The sequence below is a fragment of the Nannobrachium achirus genome (assembly GCF_963921795.1).
Source record: "Nannobrachium achirus genome assembly, chromosome: 2".
NCBI lineage: Eukaryota > Metazoa > Chordata > Actinopteri > Myctophiformes > Myctophidae > Nannobrachium > Nannobrachium achirus.
The window spans coordinates 17677744-17696901 of NC_137811.1; the positions used below are offsets into that span (position 1 = coordinate 17677744).

Consider the following 19158-nt stretch of genomic DNA (forward strand, 5'->3'; position numbering starts at 1 on the left):
ATGTGTTCCTTCCACGCGCTACGTCCAAACGGGGAAACTCCCCCGTCAGGTGAGAAGAAGTGACTTGGACTCATGCATAGAAGTAGGCATGAGGTCAGTCTGTTGTCTCCCCAGGTTGGCAGAGGGAGTGTAGCGCCCAGGATTACATTAGATAATTGACACAGGGTGGAAAATGGATTACAAAATTGTGTGATAAAAAAGAAAGAATAAAAGACTACTGCTGCATCACAGCACCATGCATCTCTCGAGTTAAAGGAGTAGTTCACCTCCAAAATGACTTTTTTTCTATTGATTACTCACCTCATGGAGACTTGAGATCAATAATATTTTTTTGTATTTGTCACATTCCTAAGACATTAATTTGATTACAATAAATGTACCCCATTGATTCCGGATGGGGACCCAAATGCATTACTCCCCATGCATCCGGGTCCCCATCCCATTATTGATCTCTAGTCTTCATGAGGTGAGTATTACTCTAATAGGAAAAAAAAAACATTTTGGGGGTGAACTAGTCCTTTAACGGGTTAAGATGCCAACCATCTGACATCTTTTGTTCTGTCTCTGATCTCTTCTGCTGTCTGGAGTCACATGATGGCCCGTTGCTGTAGGGAACACATGACATTACCAGTGTTTACCTTCTCTGTGTGTGTGTGTGTGTGTGTGTGTGTGTGTGTGTGTGTGTGTGTGTGTGTGCGTGTGCGTGCGTGCGTGCGTGCGTGCGTGCGTGCGTGCGTGCGTGCGTGCGTGCGTGCGTGCGTGCGTGTGTGCAGGACATGAGGAGGCTGGACAAGGAGGCGCGCACGTGGGACGTGTACTGTGGCCTGGACCTGCACGTGAAGAACCTGCTGACGTCACTGCGGGCCGTCAGCGAGCTGCAGAACCTGGCCATCCGCCAGCGCCACTGGGAGCAGCTAATTACCACCACCAGGGTGATTACACACCTACTCTGGACATGGCAGAACATTCACAATACTGTGTAGGCTAAGACTTCAACCCATGTTCATATAATTGGTCCTCAGTAATGCTCATGATAAAACATAAAAATAGGCCTACAAATAAAAGTCTGTGTATCATAGGAGGACACTTCAGAAACCTGCCTACCAGTGACATCGTCGTTAGGCAGGTTTAAAAAAAAGAGAGAGAGGGAGATTTCACCTTTTTTATTCAGATTTGTATTCATGTGAGAACAATGGCTTCCATTATGGCACGCCAACATTGCAGGTATAGAAAGCATGCAACAACATCTGAACCATTCCTCATGGTCACTGTACCAAATATTGGACCCGGTCGTCACACAAGCCACACAATCTTCCCAAGATGCTCACACTAAATGGCTTTTATTTTTTTTCAGGAGAAAATAAACTTTATTTGATAATAAACCTTTCTCTTTCTCTGTCCCAGCAACACACTGTCACATGATCTAACCTCGCAACACCAGGCTGTGTTCGTTCACAACAGGCTGTTTGGTTTCCGCCAAAAGCGGAAACCACAAGCAGAAGAACGCTGCTTCTTCTGCTTTCCGCTTTTGGCTTTGTTTTGTTTCCCCAATCCCTATTTAAATACTCGAGTAACCTAGTGTAGTTTTCACTAAGAGTTGTACTAAACTATGCATAAACCAAACGATTTTTTCAAAAGCAAAACTTCTCCGCATCAAGGAGTTTATTAGGTAGGCCCTATAAGCATGTTCTTGAGCGCATGGGAATCATTTTGGGTTAAAACTGAATCTGGTTTGATCTTTCCGGCAAATTGTAGTCCTTTGAGGACTACAACATGGCGTGTTGTGGTTTCCGCTCCAGACCGGTTACAACCCCGAAAAGTGAAGTGATCCCAGACTACATAGGATCTAGCACCAGTAAAAAAGGACCCGAAATCTGCCGTCAGACGGCGACGCCCTCCCAGGAGACCATTTGTAGGATTTGTGTACCGTGTCGCCTCTAGTGATCAACCGTCTTTGGTTTTGCGCCTTCTTCTTCTTCTGTAGGTGGACTTCACCATGACGGACGGCACCACCTTGGAGGACCTCCTGGCTCTGCGGCTGCATCTGTACGAGGAGGAAGTCCGCAACGTGGTGGATAAGGCTGTGAAGGAGATGGCCATAGAGAAGGTTCAGAGAGTTCGCTAATTAGTCCAATAGTTGACTAAGCGATCGATGGAGGGAGTCTTAGTTGCCTAAACTAGGATATACTGAATATAACGATTTATTGGGAGAAACCAAACAATTATATGTTAAATCAGACATTAAGCACTCCCCCACAGCCCAAATGGATATAATAATATAATATAATAGAAAAATGATTCATCTGAGAGCCAGCAGGCCTGCTAAGATGTTCAAATATTCTATACCAAGGTCTAGGTACTGATATCAAACCAGGACCCTGTTAATCACAGGAACACAGATCTTCATGAAACTTCCATTTACACGACAGCACAGAGTTGAGTATAGATACTGTAGTTATTGCTGTGTTAGGGCATTCACCAAATATTCGAATATTCGAATATCAAAGTCACTATTCGACGTTGTTCACCGAAGTCGAATATTCTCTTCTTTTTTTTTGCTCTTTAAAAAATATATAATTTACAAAGCTTGGCTAGATAGGAAGTCATAAGAATGAGTTGTCAATGGTTCTCAAACCTTTTTAGGCCGTGACCCCCAAAATAAACATATTTTAACTGGGAACCGCCACCCTGACAAGCACTTGGAATTATTGGTATTACATTTAATGTGACGGTTCCGCAGATAAATATTGTGAAAATAGACGATCTACATGCTCACAACGCCTCGCAACGCGAGGCGTTGTGAGCATGTAGATCGGCTATTTTCACAATGTTCGCCTCTTGCTTACTTAATATTTGACAGTTTGGCCAGTCCTGTCGAATATTCGACTATTCGAATACTTTGAGGTCGAATAATTCGAATACTAAAAATCACTATTCGTGAATGCCCTATGCTGTATCAGCGGTGCTTTGACTACGGTTTGGTTTCTAGGTTCTAATGGAGATCAGTCAAACATGGGCAGCAATGGAGTTCTCCTATGAAGACCACCCCCAGACCTCTCTGCCTCTTCTCAGGTGTGATGAGGATCTCATCGAGACGCTTGAGGATCACCAGGTACGTTTCTTTTAGCCACATTTAAGGTGTTTTCTTTTTTCGTGATTAGAGGTCTTCACAGGTCCAGTTTCAGCAAGCATAAAGCTATACATACATCCATGGGCTCAAAGGTGCACGATCATGGATCCCTTCTTCATTGAGGTGAAAACATGTAACGTTGTAATTGCTTGCAATTAATCTAATTGTCCCTCTACCCACTATGTAGCTGCTAGATTGTATTATGGAGTAGCCTATGAAAAAACTAAACATGGTTCCAGTTAGAGTTTGAGTAGATTCTTTTTGTCAGAACCACTCAGATCTCTGAACAAATTTCAGGGGTCCATTTGGGTTTGGTTCCATCATTCAAAAAATAATGTTGGTAATCAATCGGATATCTGAAGAAATCTCACGGTTCCACTAGGGTTCTTGTCTGTCATTTTGGACCTGTGAAGAGCTCTACCTGTGATAATAATGCACCGTATTTCTGAAAGGAAGATTCAATGGTGCCAAATAGCCGCAGTGTTTTCAGCGTGCAAGAGCTTCTACAGACTTGAGGTTCCCAACCTGTTGTCCTTGGAACCTATATTCTTCTTGTACGATGAATCTAATAGTTCAGTTCAGTGGTTCTCAAACTTTGAAATTTGAAGGTCTCCCCTTAACTTTGACAGTGTACAAATGGAACCAACGAGTGTCACAGTCTAGATAGATTTGCTATTTTCGTTTGTCTTTCGTATTTTTGACAGTATGTTGACCCAAAAATGCTAAATCATGTTTTGATTTTGTGCAACATGTTTCAAATTGTGGACTACCTCCAAAACGACCAGGCCTTACGCTCTCCCCTGCGATCTTTGGCGTCGTCTTTATGGGGGGCGCAGAGCTCAGGTTGAGTCGTTGAGAAGCTACGGTATGAGTAGGATATTGACGCTGTCGGGCAGAAACCTCTTACCTCCATATTCTAACTTCTTGTGTTTGTCTGTAAATTAAATTACCCTAGTTGCACACTATAGCATCACACGGAAGCATCAAAAGTAGCAGAAGCAAAAACTCGATCCTCTACTTTTTTGATGCTTTTGAATTCAAATCCCGAAAAGTCTTGGACATATCGATGGCCAAAACGCAAAACCTCCTATCTGAAAAATTCACTTTGTTGGGAAAATGAAAAAGAAAATGTGTGTTCAACATTAAAACCTATCTACTATTTCTAGTCACATGACATTTTTGGCAGAACGATCTTGCAGACAGACTGACCATGTGCAGTATAGCCTCCTCTTTTCAAGTGAAATCCATGAATCATGACATTTGCAGATAGGAGGTTTTAAGTTTTGGCCATCGATATGCGTTTTCAACACGACAGAGATGATTATCTAGCTGGTGGCGACTGTGTTTATTCAGCATCAGTGTTGCTGAGTATGAATGGAGATGAGATGAGAGTGCAGCAAGGGGCTGTCCTGTCCTGTCCTGTCCTGTCTGACTGTCTAACAGCACTCCTGAGACCCCAGAGAGGTCCCTATTGAGGCCTCTGATTTATGGCTGCTGCGGGACGCAGGACATTGTTGCACAGCGAGGTTCTTTGTATGTGTACACCACACACACTGACGGGATGGGGGGGGTGGTCTTTGTACGCGTACACCACACACACTGACGGGATGGGGGGGGTGGTCTTTGTACGCGTACACCACACACACTGACGGGATGGGGGGGTGGTCTTTGTACGCGTACACCACACACACTGACGGTCTCAGCCAGCAATTAAAAGCGTGCCTCTTCCACTGTCTGCTCCTTTGTGCAAACAGAATGTCTCCCCCTGCCTCCCCCCACTGTTTCTCCTGGTCTTCCATAGCACAGCACGTCGATGAGAAAATGATATGGAATTCACTGCTGAAACATCTGCCATTAATGCTACTGTTGGTGACGAGTTTTCTCTCTCTGGTCTAAACCACCAGTTGTTTGAGTTTTACTCACTTTACTGGTGTGTAAATGGTAAATGGTGCATTTTCTAGGGTGCCTTAAGGCGCCTTACAATGATTGTGCATTACATTCACCCATTCACACACCAACGGCAGAGGAAACCATGCAAGGGGGTATGCAAGTATAACATTGCGATTACAACAGCAACATTAACAGCAAAATCATATAGTGCTCCGTAGTGATGTCGTCAAAACATGAGACGACACTTGAAAATATCTATAACTAGATTGTAGTTCAGACCATTGGTTAAATCTCTCTCAAACGCTAGGAGACAGACTATTTAGGTAAGAGGTTGTCATTGTACTTCTGCATGAACTTTTGATTCTCTTTGTACACTGAAAACATGCAAGGAGTTCAACTTTGCCACTATTGGTGATGTAATCAATGCCCTAGCTCCCTTGCGTTCTTTGATAGCAAGGTTTGTCCAGGGGTGTAGTTGTCCCGATTTAAAATGAAGCAAACACGGAACTGAAAGTTCCTATGATTGGCTGCTAGTTGCGCTGTTCTGGTACCAGAAGCAACATAAGCATGTTCTCCATATGATTCCATTCATTTCCCCCGAACCTTTACATTTGATTTTCTTACCTTAATAAACATTATCATAATACTTTATGGTTATGTCGCTAGTTTAAAGACTCGTTTCAATCACCATGATATGCCTTTTGTGAAAATATGGTCCAATTTATGTTATAATTAAAAAAAAGAAAAGAAAAGCTTCATTTGCGCAGCATAGAAACCAATGGCTTTCCACTGTCCATATTTTTTTTTACAGTCTATGGGTGGGTCCAAATGAAGCAAGCTCCCGTTCTTTAACTGTTGCACCAAAAACACTGCCAGAGACATTGAGACATTGAACTGTACCTGTGCCCAGAGTCCCACCCCATAATTTGCATCCCTATGGGCGAGGGTCGCTCTACTGGTTGGCTGATTGGCTGCCTGTCCGTGGCGGGCGAGGAGCCACTGGACTAGCAGCCCATGGAACTAATTGTTGTTTTTTTGTCTTTCATTCTTTTTCGGTCAGTGTTTTTCTAAGGGAGGCGAGATCGCACCTGGGGTGGCGAGGGCCACCCTTGGCTCTATGACGGCTACGCTTCTGCGCCAGGGGTCCTTGGGGTGCAGGGGGGGTGGATGTTATAGGGGTCCCCAGCTAATTGTGTCAATGCAGCATCACAATCATTCTCTCATACTTTCAAGATTTTTCAAACACTTTCAAGATTGTTTTGAAAAAATGTTCAAAAATAGTGCCAATGCTTTCCAGGTTTTAATGGCATATTTCTTTCTGTGTTCCAGGTGCAGCTTCAGGCCGTCTCTCAGAGCAAGCACGTGGCCCACTTCGTGGTGGAGGTGTCTGGGCTGCAGAGACGGCTGACGGAGGCCGACGCGGTGCTGACGGTGTGGATGGAGGTCCAGAGGACCTGGCTCCACCTGCACAGCATCTTCACGGGCTGCGACGACATCCGCCTGCAGCTGCCCGCCGACGCACGCAGATTCCAGGACATAGACGCTGCCTTTCAGGTCAACTCTCTTTTCAGTATTTCTTTTTTTCAGTATTTTACTATGCCCTGAATGATGACGCGTCGGGATATTGTACTCCTGTCTGTGTGTCTGACTTGGTGTTCTTGACCCTTTGAGGCGTAGAAAGCTGAAAGGTGAACTTGTTCACGTCTGTATGACGTTTATTCAAATCGGACCTTAAATTAAGACTGTATACTGATGACAAGAATGTGTTGTCAGACAGACAGACTCATAGATGAAGGATATACCATACCATAATGAAACCCATTAGTTTATGGGCATATAATAGAGCAACATTTTATTATAAAATAGAATACTCAATAATACTATTATAAATGCACATATTGTGTAATGTGACAGACTGCAGTATTTGCTTATAGGAGCTGGTCTTGGACAGTGCTAAGACCAGGAACGTCATTGAGGCCACCAACAAACGTCATCTGTTTGAGAAGCTGGAGGATCTACAGAAAAGGTTGACGACGGTTAAAGTTCGTCTGATATTTTAATATTTAAGTTACGTTTGACAGTGTTAATGTCTATGCTCACTGCTGCCTGTGTGTGTGTGTGTGTGTGTGTGTGTGTGTGTGTGTGTGTGTGTGTGTGTGTGTGTGTGTGTGTGTGTGTGTGTGTGTGTGTGTGTGTGTGTGTGTGTGTGTGTGTGTGTGTGTGTGTGTAAAGACTGGCGCTGTGTGAGAAGGCTCTGGCAGAGTATCTGGAGACAAAGAGACTGGCCTTCCCTCGCTTCTACTTTGTGTCTTCAGCAGACCTTCTGGACATCCTGTCCAAGGGCAGCTGTCCCAGAGCGGTACGTCCACTTTATCATCACACGTCACCATATGGTAATAGTTGTACAACTTGTTAAATGTGTTGTAAGTCAGTGGTTCTCAACCTTTTCAGGCCAAGACCCCCCAAATAATCATATTTTAACTGGGGACCCCCCCCCCCCACCCTGACAAGCACTAAGAGTTGAGGCATTACATTTAGTATAACATGGTTCTATTGTGAAGATAGAAGTTCTACATGCTCACAACGCCTCGCAACGTGTTGCATAGATCGTCTATTTTCACAATTTCTGCCACTAATATTAGACAATTTGGCCAATGTTTAATTTGTCATTTTAGAGGAATTTAAACTTCCTTAAATTGTCACTTTAGAAATGTGCAGATACCCTTTATACATTTAAACTTTGTTTGTTTGTTTACTGTTGAGTAAGAAAACAATGTTGCACATTAAGTTAATCATCTGGTGACCCCCCAAAATAATTTGGGGACCCTCCTGGGGGTCCCGACCTATAGGTTGAGAACCAGTGCTGTCAGTCAAGGTTTCCCAGATAGATATTAGGAAAATAGCCGAACTACAAGCTGGGCTATTTTCACAATGTTTACCTCTTTTGTTATATTACAATTTGACCAATTTAGTATTAAAAAGGTCCTAAAATTGTAACTTATGCAAACATTACATTTATGCTGTATTTTGGTTTGTTTACTGTTGAGTGAGAAAACAATGCTAATCTGGGGATCCCCAGTTTGGAACCACTGCTGTAAGGGATATTTCTTTGGCTGAAACAAAAAGTGTATTGTTTAAAAAGAGTGTACATGTGGTGTAAATTGAACCGTGTGATGTTGTCGTTTGCAGATCACATGCCACCTCTCCAAACTGTTTGACAACATGTGTGACTTGGAGTTCTCGGAGGACGATGGAGGGGACGCGGGTGACGTTGCAGTGGGCATGTACAGCAAAGAGAGAGAGTATGTCCCGTTCCAGAGCCACTGTCCCTGCCGTGGTCCAGTAAGATTCAAACATTCAATATCGGAGCTTCCCAAATCCACTGTTTTTTTTTTGGATTGATTGATTGAATATTTAGATATTACAGTACAGCACAAGTTCGGTCAAAACACCCTGCCTAAAAGGAACACACCAAAAAACTCCTTGGGGGCACGGTGGCGCAGTGGTTAGCGCTTTGCCTCACAGCTAGAAGGTCCTGGGTTCGATTCCCGCTGGGGGACGCTGTGGGTGCGGGGGGCGTGTTTCTCCCTCCGCGTCATCAGCGCCCACACACTAGGTGGGGTTGGCGATAGGGCCTTTCTGTGTGGAGTTTGCATGTTCTCCCCATGTCTCCTAGGGTAGATACCCTCGCGCTACGTCCATCCCGGGGAAAATCCCCCCTGTCAGGTGAAAAGAAACAACTTGGACTACTCATGCATTGAGGGAAGCATGAGGTCAGTCCGTTGTCTCCCCGGGCGCGGCAGAGGGAGAGCAGAGCCCAGGATTACATAGGCAATTGGCACTGGGTGAAAAAATGGGTTGCAAAATCGTGGGATAAAAACTATATATATAAAAAAAAAAGACTCCTTGCGGTCTTGTTTCCATTGGGGTCTTAACTGTAATGTTACAGTTGAAAGTGTTGAAGAAAAATATCTCTATCTAAAAGGACAGTTTTGTTGTGCACTGGTATCACACATCTATTTTAAACCTGGCGGCCCTCCCTATTTTATTTTTTTAGTCCCCCAAGAATTTTCAAAAATAGAGAATAGAGCAGATTTTCAAGCTCATATGTGTCTCATAGCAAAGCGTTGTGAGCTTGTCGATCTGCTGTTTTTGCTATTTATTTTGGTTTTGGTAAAACCTTTTTTCTACCACTTTTTGTTGTCACATGTTCAGATACTGGATTCTGATTGGCTTAAAACAGTGGTAAATCAGTCAACAACCTTGAGTTGGCTCATGGACCCCGCCCACTGTTGTGTTGCAGTTGTAACATTTCCAAGACCAATGCAAGTTACAACTGTGTTTTCTTTCCAATTTATATGGTAGAAGTTGTAGAAAAGCAATTTACCATTCGAGGGTCGTGAGTTTTTGGCTGATTTACCACTGTTTCAGGGTTGTGGCACGAGGCGAAGCCGAGTGCCAAACAACCCACTCCCTCTCATGGTAAATGGCTTACATTTGGCATTAGTAAATAAGTGATACAGTCAAGAATGATAACACGTATAGTAGTATAAAGGCTATTTTGCAGGGATATGAATACAGGTGTGCCTTTTCATAAGAAGTTTGAAAAGCTGTTTAAGCTTTAGGGTTTAAGCTGTCTCAGGTGACCTTGATCCACGTGAGACAACGCCGAGCGAGCACTAGCGAGCGAGTCGCAGTGCTGAGCTAAGCGAAGGTCGCATGAGCCGACTCAGCGCCGTTAGAAGTTGTATATTTGTATTATATATTTGACATAAATGTAAGGTGCTGAGTTAAAATAACATTGATTTTACTATGAATTGGGACCGCAGAGAAAGAAATTCCATTAAATGGGGGTCCGTATCATAATGCATGTCAAACTGGGGGTCCTTGAAATTAAAACGGTTGGGAATAACTGCTAGAGTCGTAAAAATCTTCTCTTATATGGGGGCCCCAATTTGGGGGTCCTTGACATGAAAAAGTTTAAGAACCACTGCAAAAAGCTATAAACAGTTTGAGAACCCGTGATCCAACATCTTGCTTTGTTTCAGGTGGAGGTGTGGCTGACCCGGCTGGAGGCCTCCATGAGGGCCAGTGTGCGGGGCCATCTGTCGGAGGCGGTGAGTGTGTACGAGGACCGGAGCAGGGAGCAGTGGGTGCTGGACTTCCCTGCCCAGGTGGCCCTCACTGGCTCCCAGGTCTGGTGGAGCAACGATATGGACCTGGCCTTCAGGAGGCTGGAGGAAGGCTTCGAGTCCGCCCTGAAAGACTACAACAAGAAACAGGTGTGTTCTTGATGAGGATTTAAAGGACAACTTAGTTTATTTTACAATAAATTTTAGATTGTAATTAGAGAAAAAAAAATGTGAGTGTTAATATGATTTTATTTTCTTTGTTCTATTGTTTTAGCACGTTTAGCTATTTAGATTTCAGTGGGTGGGGGGCTGGGGGCATGTGTACAAGTGGCTAAATATGTCTTTTTAGACACAATAAGCCAGCAATTTCCTTATTACGATTTACAGTAACACTATAGCCCCCATAAATCACATCAGCCCATGAAAGATTGCTGTGCAACCTGGGAATAGGCTTATTGTGTGAAAAAAAAGACATATTTAGCCACTTGTACATTTGGGTCACCCCACCCACTGAAATCAAAATCATTAAAATCTCGAAAACGATAGAACAGAGTAAATGAAAACATTTTAACACTCATCTTTTATTTTATTTAATTAGAATCTAAAATATGAACCCTAGTTGTAAACTAAGTTGTCCTTTAAACGTTTTCTTCACATTGAGATATTTTTCAACCACTTCAAACCTTTTGTACTTTGTAAGTTGACCAGGGTCCCCCAGGTCAGTGTGTGTGTCTGTTGTACTTGGCCTGTACTTTTTCCCTCTACACCAAATCTCTTGGCCGAGCTTGTAAAATCAACCTTTTAGATTAGTTATTTTTGCCGATGTGTAATTATAACATGCCCATAATAGGGACTCTAGGGTAATGTTGTTATTGTCTCCACCAGCCGAAGGCATGGGGGAGAGTACAGTACATCCTACAAATCGGTAGGCAGTATCTCGACAGTCATGTGATCGACATGGATCTGTCCGATTTTGCATATTCCATCCTGATTGGCTAAGATTGGCTTCCAAAGTTTGTAGGATTGAGCCGTTTTGAACAAAATGCCTCAATTCACAAACGCGAAGTGCAATTATCATGAAATCGCACACACACATTCCCACTAGGCCGAGGAAGAAATGCCACTTATTTTTTTTTTTTATCAGCCTCATGGTGGCGCTATAACAGGCCGATTTGGGGCTTTACCTATAACTCCACCGATCAGTGTCAAACTTTGTACACACTCCCTAGAGGCCAAGGAAAAACCTTTTCACTGCATTTTTCACATCAGCCTTTTATAGGGCCACCTTTGGGCCGACTTATGTAAAACACATTTTTGGATATTACTCCTTCAGATTTTCTCCAAAAATAACACAAATCAGTACACAGTATCTCTATAGTCGTGTGATCAAGTCTGATCTGTCTGATATTTCATATTCCATCCTGATTGGCTAATATTGGCTTACAAAGTTTGCAGGATTGCTCTGTTTTTTAACAAAATGCCTCAAATCATCAACGCAGCTTGCGATTACCGTGAAATTTGCCACACGTATTCCCACTATGTCAAGGAACAAATGCTACCCTTTTCACATTGGCCTGTTATAGCGCCACCAGCAGGTAGACTTTAGCAAAACTCATTTTTTGAACACAATGTCTCAAATCATGCATGCAGTGTCCGATTGCCATGAAAGGTCTAAGGTGAAGAACATATGCCACCCTTTTTTACATTGGCCTATAATTGTACAGTAGCACCACCAGGACGCCTGGCCTGGTGGAGACCTGTGCTCGGAAGAGCCCTGCTTCTAGTCTTGTTTGTGGTTTGAGCTTGTGGAACTGCTAAGTACTTTTGATGCTTTTGTGTGATCACGATGATGATGTTGGGCAGTGGTTCTCAGGGTGCATTTTGGTTCTCGAAGTGGATTTCAGGGACTCTATAGTTCCTTTAGGGGGGTCTAAATTGACCCTTACAAGTTTGTAACTCTGACAGTGACGGGTCCATTTGGTTCCATTTGTACACTGTCAGAGTTAAGGGGAGACCTTCAAATTTAAAAGTTTGAGAACCACCGATGTGGGCCATTAATCTACGAAAAAATAAGAAATAAAATAAAAACGTAAAAAGGTAAAACGTGGAGATAGGAGGTTTCTTGTTTACTCGGTGCACCTGCGGTGGAGGTGGGTGCAGCTGTCCGAGCACACAGACACCTGTTCCATTCTGTCCCACTGACCTGAGTGGAGGGTGTGGGGTTGAGCAGCCATGCTGCGGGGCTGAGCTCACAGTTGGTGTATTAGAAATGCTGTCAGTTTCATCAGCGCTACTTAAGGTTAGCATGTCCTTGGCCTGCTGTTTGAATAATCCCCCCTCCCTTTCTCTCTCTCTCTCTTTCTCAGGGGCGTCAGTTGGGTATGGCAGGGGTATGCAGCTGCCATACCCTGTGTCCAGGGGGAAAATAAAAGTTACTTATAAATATAAATCCATGAATGTCTCTTTGTCTATCTGTGCTGGTTATTATGTTGTTAAATTACAGTAAAATAACTACAAATGCAAAACTTAACAACATTGTTACTTTAACAAGGTATGATATCTTGACAAGATGGTATATTCCCAGGTTCCGCACGTCAGCTGCACAGGTGCAATGCATTATTGTTAATTCTGGCACGTTTACTAACATGTCAAGTTTAGTTGCACTTGAACGACCGTTCCAGGCTGCCATATCCAGCCCAAGAAACCGTAGAAACAGGGGGGAAAATTAAATTTACTTCTTAAAATAAATGTATCATGCCTGTTGCTAAGGTATGGCAACATGACTGGTGTCTTGCACGCGCACGTGCAAGACACCAGTCATGTTGCCATACCTTACCTTTTTCTGAACTGACGCCACTGCTCTCTATCTCTCTTTTTCTCCAACTCTATCTCTCTCTCTCCAACTCTCTCTACTACTGCACTGATTGGATCTGCTGTCACGCGCCAACTGGTGATAAATGCAGGCCCTCCACTGGTGTTTTAGTCAAAAGAGGAAACAGGAGTGGTTGCGAGATTACTTCTCATTTCACTCCGCTGTTATGAGGATCCAGAGCGCTGTGTTCATGTTATTACATGTATGCGTGGGCAGTGGCACGCACGCGTGCACGCATGCGCACGCGCGCACGCACACTCTTTGATGATGAGGTTCATGCTTATTTGGTCCACCCCACAAACAAGAACGCATAACCTTGCATACTAGCAAGCAATGTCACTTCTGACTGAAACAAATTGTCCTAACACGTTTTCATGTGTCAGACGAGATGAGGAACCCTGGCTCCACATAAACACGTCAGGCCACTATTATTTGCATAGCTTTCAATTAGGGCTGCGTCTATGGGTTATTTTTTTTTTTGCTCTGTCGATTCCTTTTTTGATTAATGGAATTATCGAGAAGTGCAATGCAACGAATCTGTGTGAAACAACACTTATAGAGCTTTTATAATCGACTAAATTGTTTAGTCTGATTAAACACGTACTACTTTGTCGTGTAACGGTGTCACGCGAAAAGAGTCTGGAAAGATCTGCAATTTTCTGTATATATTTCAATTGATTATTTTATGGCCCCGATGAAGACTTTTTTTAGGTCGCTATATGCGTTGGTCATATTGTTGCTTTGCTCAAAATAAATCCTTAATATTTTTTTCTAAGACGAGGTGCCTTGGAATTATTTTCTTTGCAAGTTTCAACTGTTTTGATTATATTTTGACACTTGCTTTGGCAATGTAAACGTGTTTTTTTCCCCATGCCAATTCAAGGGTTGCATTTGTAGTCCTAAACCGGCCATTTTGAGGACCAACACAGGTGTTCAATTTGTCTGATTGGCATAGAAACAATGTTCTACATTAATCAAAACACCTGTGTTGGTCCTCAAAATGGCTGGTGTAGGACTACAAATGCAACCCATGAATAAAGCTGAATTGAATTGTGTGCAGTCCACACATGTTGGGAGCTATGCAGTAATTCTTTGAAAACCCCTTTTTGATTATTTTATGGTTTCGGGTTAGGATTGAATCGATCATTTTCATTAACTGTTGCATCCCTACTGTCAATGTCATCTTCCTCCTCCTCTTATTGTCCAGATAGTGCAGCTGAACTCTCTGATCAACATGCTGCTGGGGGAGCTGAGTTCTGGAGACAGACAGAAGATCATGACCATCTGTACCATCGATGTCCACGCTAGAGATGTGGTGTCCAACCTCATCTCTCTGAAGGTTAGAATATGACCATCTGTACCATTGATGTCCACGCCAGAGATGTGGTGTCCAACCTCATCTCTCTGAAGGTTAGAATATGACCATCTGTACCATCGATGTCCACCAGTGTTGATTTCGTCGACTAAAACTATGATGAAAAATGTTTGTCGACTGCATTTTTTTCACTGACGAAAACAAAATAAAAACGAATAAAAACTAAGCTGTGATGAATAAAACTAGGACTAAATATATTGACTATTTCGTCAACAAAATAAAAACTAGACTAAAACGTTAGGGAGGGACTAGTGGAGAAGAGAGTCATTTTATGTTTGGTTGCTCTCGGGTGTTGCGTGCTGAAAATAGCCGATCTACATCTTGTAGATCGGCTATTTTCAGCACACAACCAAGTGTAAAGTCATTACGATGCCATCAAGGCCTGCCAAAATACATTTTAGTTGACTAAATCAACTGTAGATTTAGTCGCCTAAAACTAAAACTTTTCAGGTGACTAAATTATGACTAAAACTAAATTACATTTTATTCAAAAGACTATGACTAAACTAAATCAAAATTTGCTGTCAAAAACAACATTGTTGTCCATGCTAGAGATGTGGTGTCCAACCTCATCTCTCTGAAGGTTAGGATATGACCATAACAGATAGATTATGACCTTAATCTACCATTGATGTCCATGCAAGTGACATAGTGAGCAACCTCATTGCTCTGAAGGTTGGTGGAAACCAACAGCTATATTTTTGTCCATGCCTCACCCCTTATCCTTAAACTTCTTTGCATTGTTTTTTTACTATTTTGAAAAACATTTTAAAATACTTCAAATAGCCAATCTAAATTGGCACACTTTGAGCTTGTAGATCAGCTATTTGAGCTATTTAAAAATGTTTTTCAAAATAGTAAAAAAACCAAGTCGCTCTCAGCATCATCCTTCCATCTTAGAGACGGTAAAAAGTGAAACAACAAACAAAAAAACTAAAAAAACTGAACAAGCACCTCCGTCTGGCTTCCAGACTATCAGACAAATTATACCACTGCGTAGACAACTGTAACCATTCTAGAACGGGCCTTCGATTGATATTGAAGCGGGTCTAGAACGGGTCTTAACCCCTGTCTATACTTCGACCGAAACCGAAGATTCCAGTCAAAAGGTCCTTTTCGACCATAAAACTTTATCCCTCGCGACTTCTGAAAAGCATTGGACCGAATGAGAGTTCGGAAATTTGCACGTCGGAAAACACAACTCACCGAACCGAACAAGTATAGACAGGCCTTTAGATTGATTCCAGAACAGGTGTTTTGGTTGACCCTGCGTCCTTCCCTCTCAGGTCAGCAGCTCCCAGGCGTTCAGGTGGATGTCTCAGCTGCGTCACCGCTGGGACGACCCGGAGCAGCACTGCTACGCTGACATCTGTGACGCTCACTTCCTCTACTCCTACGAGTACCTGGGAAACACCCCCCGCCTGGTCATCACCCCCCTCACTGACAGGTAACACCATATCGTCGTTGTCGGGTGAACCGTTCGTTTTGCATTTATCGTTTTAAAAATGATCTAAACTAGTGAAAACAGCCGATCTACAAGCACACAACGCCTCGCACCGCGAGGCGTTGTGTGCTTGTAGATCTGCTGTTTTCACTACTTTTGTGCGACGGCCTTGTATGATGAAGCAGGGCTTTGCTTTACGAAAGAACGTACAAATTTGAAACTTGGAGATACAAGACAACGACGACATATAGTCATTACACCCCTCACTCCAGTTAACTGCACACAGAAAGGCCCTTTTGGGGCGGCAGTGGCTATGGGGGTAGAGTGGCCGGTAGAGCGTCTGGATGTGAGCCGCAAAGGTTCCCAGTTCGATCCCGGGCTCCCCCAGAGTTGGTGTCGAAGTGTCCTTGAGCAAGACTTTGAACCCCTAGTTGCTCCCGATGTGCAGGTTGGTGCCTTGCATGGTTTCCTCCGCCACCGGTGTATGAATGTGTGTGAATGGGTGAATGTAATGCACAATCTATGTAAAGCGCTTTGGATAAAATGCACCATTTTCCATTCATACTGCAGGTGTTACATCACGCTGACCCAGTCCCTCCACCTGACCATGAGTGGAGCTCCGGCCGGCCCTGCTGGTACTGGGAAGACTGAGACCACGAAGGACCTGGGCAGAGCCCTGGGAGTCATGGTCTATGTCTTCAACTGCTCTGAGCAGATGGACTACAAGGTATGTTCAATAAAATACGGTACTTGGTAGAAGATGTGTGTACTGTATACCTGGTAGAAGCTGTGTGTACTGTATACCTGGTAGAAGACCTGACCTGCACACTAAGGCTGACACCCTGCCATGCTGTGGTGGTATCAGTGGTGGAAAAAGTATCAATACTGCAATATAGAAATACTCTGTTAGGGTGCCCTCACACCAAAATACCTAGAGTGGAATCTGCCAATGCATTTCAATGAGAATGGAGCGTTTTTTTTTGTTTTTTTTTGCAGAAATCCTCTACTGGCAAAAAACGCTCCATTCTCATTGAAATGCATTGGCGGATTCCACTCTAGGTATTTTGGTGTGAGGGCACCCTTACAAGTAAAAGTCCAGAATAAAAAATGTACTTGGGTAAAAGTACAAAAGTATTGGCATCAAAATGTACTTAAAGTACAAAATGTTTGAAAATAGCAGCATCTACAAGCTCAACGCATTGTGAGCTTGTAGATCGGCTATTTTCAAACATCCAAGGTATAAAATAGGGCTAAAGTGGTTTATGTATGTTTTTTAATATTATAATTTATATCTTAAAAGTAACTAGTAACTAAACTTTTCAAATAAATGTAGTGGAGTAAAAGTACACTTTTTGGATACTTAGTTACTTTACACCACTGGGTGGTATTTACTTGCGCCAGCAGAGCGAGCAAGTACTGCTTTTCGGTGCCATCTGTTTCCGGCTATGTGTTTCCGGCAATGGCAGGGCCTTTAGCCAATGAAAGAGCAGCGTTTTCTCTGTGACGTCACCACCAACAAGTGCGACCTGATTTTAATAACCAATCACAAATTGCCACCTCGACAGATTGCCAACTTGCCCACCCACATACAGACAGCAATCATCGCTGATCGCAGTACTTGCACGATCTGCTGGCACACAAGTAGGCCATATGGCCACAAGTGCACAAGGCCCATGTCCTTTGCATATAGATCCTAACGATTAGGAGCAGTGGGCAGTATATACTCCAGGGGCAGGTTGCACCACCAGAACATAAGTTCTGCCCTAAGTTAGGGAGTAAAGTCCTTACTAGAGGCTTAGTAACTACTAGTTAGTTTGTAACTAAGTGAGTTACTAACAGGTGTTGCACCACGACTGCTTAAGGCATAACGTAATAACTAGTAATGCGTAGACTGTTCCTAAAGTAAAGTATAGTCGCATAAAATGACGTCATAGCTCCCGAATCCAATGAAAACAAACTGTTTCTAGTAAGGAAGTAAAGCTTGTATCGTCTTTTGTCAACAGACAGAGCTCCGTCTCTCCACTGACATGTACACAAAGTCATATTGATACGCGTGCTCATGGCGAGCGCATCCCTGCACACGGATTGTATCACAAATTATATTGGCCTCTCATACATTTTGCCCCATTGTGGAGTAACGCAGGGCAGCGCATTTGGAGGGGGAAGTTGTTCTACTCCCATAGAGATAGGTTACTTAGTAAGGACTTAGTGCTGCCCAAAGGCTGGTGTAAATATTTAGTAGTTACTTAGAGATACGTTAGAGTGGTGCAACAGCTGACATGCGTAAGTCTTGACTTAGAAGCCATTTACGTTACAACTAGGCTACGTTTGAACTTAGTGTGAGGTGGTGCAACCCCATCCAGATCCTGACATCCACATGATTCAATTTTTTCTAAGCATATCTCACATTCTGTCAAATGTAGAACTCTACTGGGTTTCGTGGTGTTCTTATTTCAATGCAGAATGTGATTGTCTCCGGTATGGTTTTCAGTCCATTGGAAACATCTACAAAGGCCTTACCCAGACGGGAGCGTGGGGATGTTTCGACGAGTTCAACCGGATCTCCGTGGAGGTTCTTTCAGTGGTGGCGGTGCAGGTCAAGACCATACAGGACGCCATACGCATGAAGAAGAAACGGTATGGCGCTATCGCTTCTTCCCACGACACTATCATACCGTGGGTCTTCAACTACTTCAGCTACTAATCAATTACTCTAATAATTAGTTAATTATTTGAGTAATCTATGTAGCCGAATATTGTTTACTTCACATGTTTGTAGTTGTGTACTTTACTATAATGTAGATCTTTAACTCATTCCCTGCTAGGCCCGATAGTCCCGAGAATATTTTAATGTCTCTACCTGCCAGGCCCGATAGTTTTATTTTATTTTATTTAGTATAGTAGGCATGATAGCAATCGCGAAATTGCATGTTTAACCCCCATAGCAACCCCATCTTTCAAACATGGCAGCCATCTTTGTTTATATTTTAGGAAAACATAATGGCTGCTAGGAGTTCATGAATGCCTGAACGGATTCCCATATATGGAGATCTCTGATGTCATTGCGGCTGTCTGTCAGTCACATCACATCACATCACGTCGCGTCACACTTTTACCCTACTCATATCTCTGCCACCATTGCCACCAGTGCATATGCACTAATAAAACAAATTAGTGCATGTGCACTAATTTGTTTTATTATTATACTGTAGTTTCATACCAGTCTAACAACTACTACTCTATCTCCCCATCAAAGAAATTAAAAAAAGAAAAATCCAATCTTCTCAAATGTCTTTTTTATTTTAACACAAAATA

At 43.0% G+C, this 19158-nt stretch overlaps 1 protein-coding gene across 1 annotated transcript in view; it reads left to right on the plus strand.

Annotated features, from left to right (window-relative positions):
- LOC308296806 (dynein axonemal heavy chain 11) overlaps positions 1 to 19158 on the plus strand; it is a gene marked incomplete at both ends in the record, with an annotated part of 198253 nt that overhangs the window by 45404 nt on the left and 133691 nt on the right. Inside the window, 12 exons of the mRNA XM_080740133.1 lie at positions 774 to 932; positions 1985 to 2107; positions 2990 to 3112; positions 6350 to 6574; positions 6955 to 7046; positions 7253 to 7379; positions 8210 to 8362; positions 10069 to 10302; positions 14232 to 14363; positions 15686 to 15846; positions 16414 to 16570; positions 18335 to 18480. Of these exons, the coding sequence (XP_080596259.1) occupies positions 774 to 932; positions 1985 to 2107; positions 2990 to 3112; positions 6350 to 6574; positions 6955 to 7046; positions 7253 to 7379; positions 8210 to 8362; positions 10069 to 10302; positions 14232 to 14363; positions 15686 to 15846; positions 16414 to 16570; positions 18335 to 18480 (1832 nt within the window). The remainder of the gene's footprint in view (positions 1 to 773; positions 933 to 1984; positions 2108 to 2989; positions 3113 to 6349; positions 6575 to 6954; positions 7047 to 7252; positions 7380 to 8209; positions 8363 to 10068; positions 10303 to 14231; positions 14364 to 15685; positions 15847 to 16413; positions 16571 to 18334; positions 18481 to 19158) is intronic.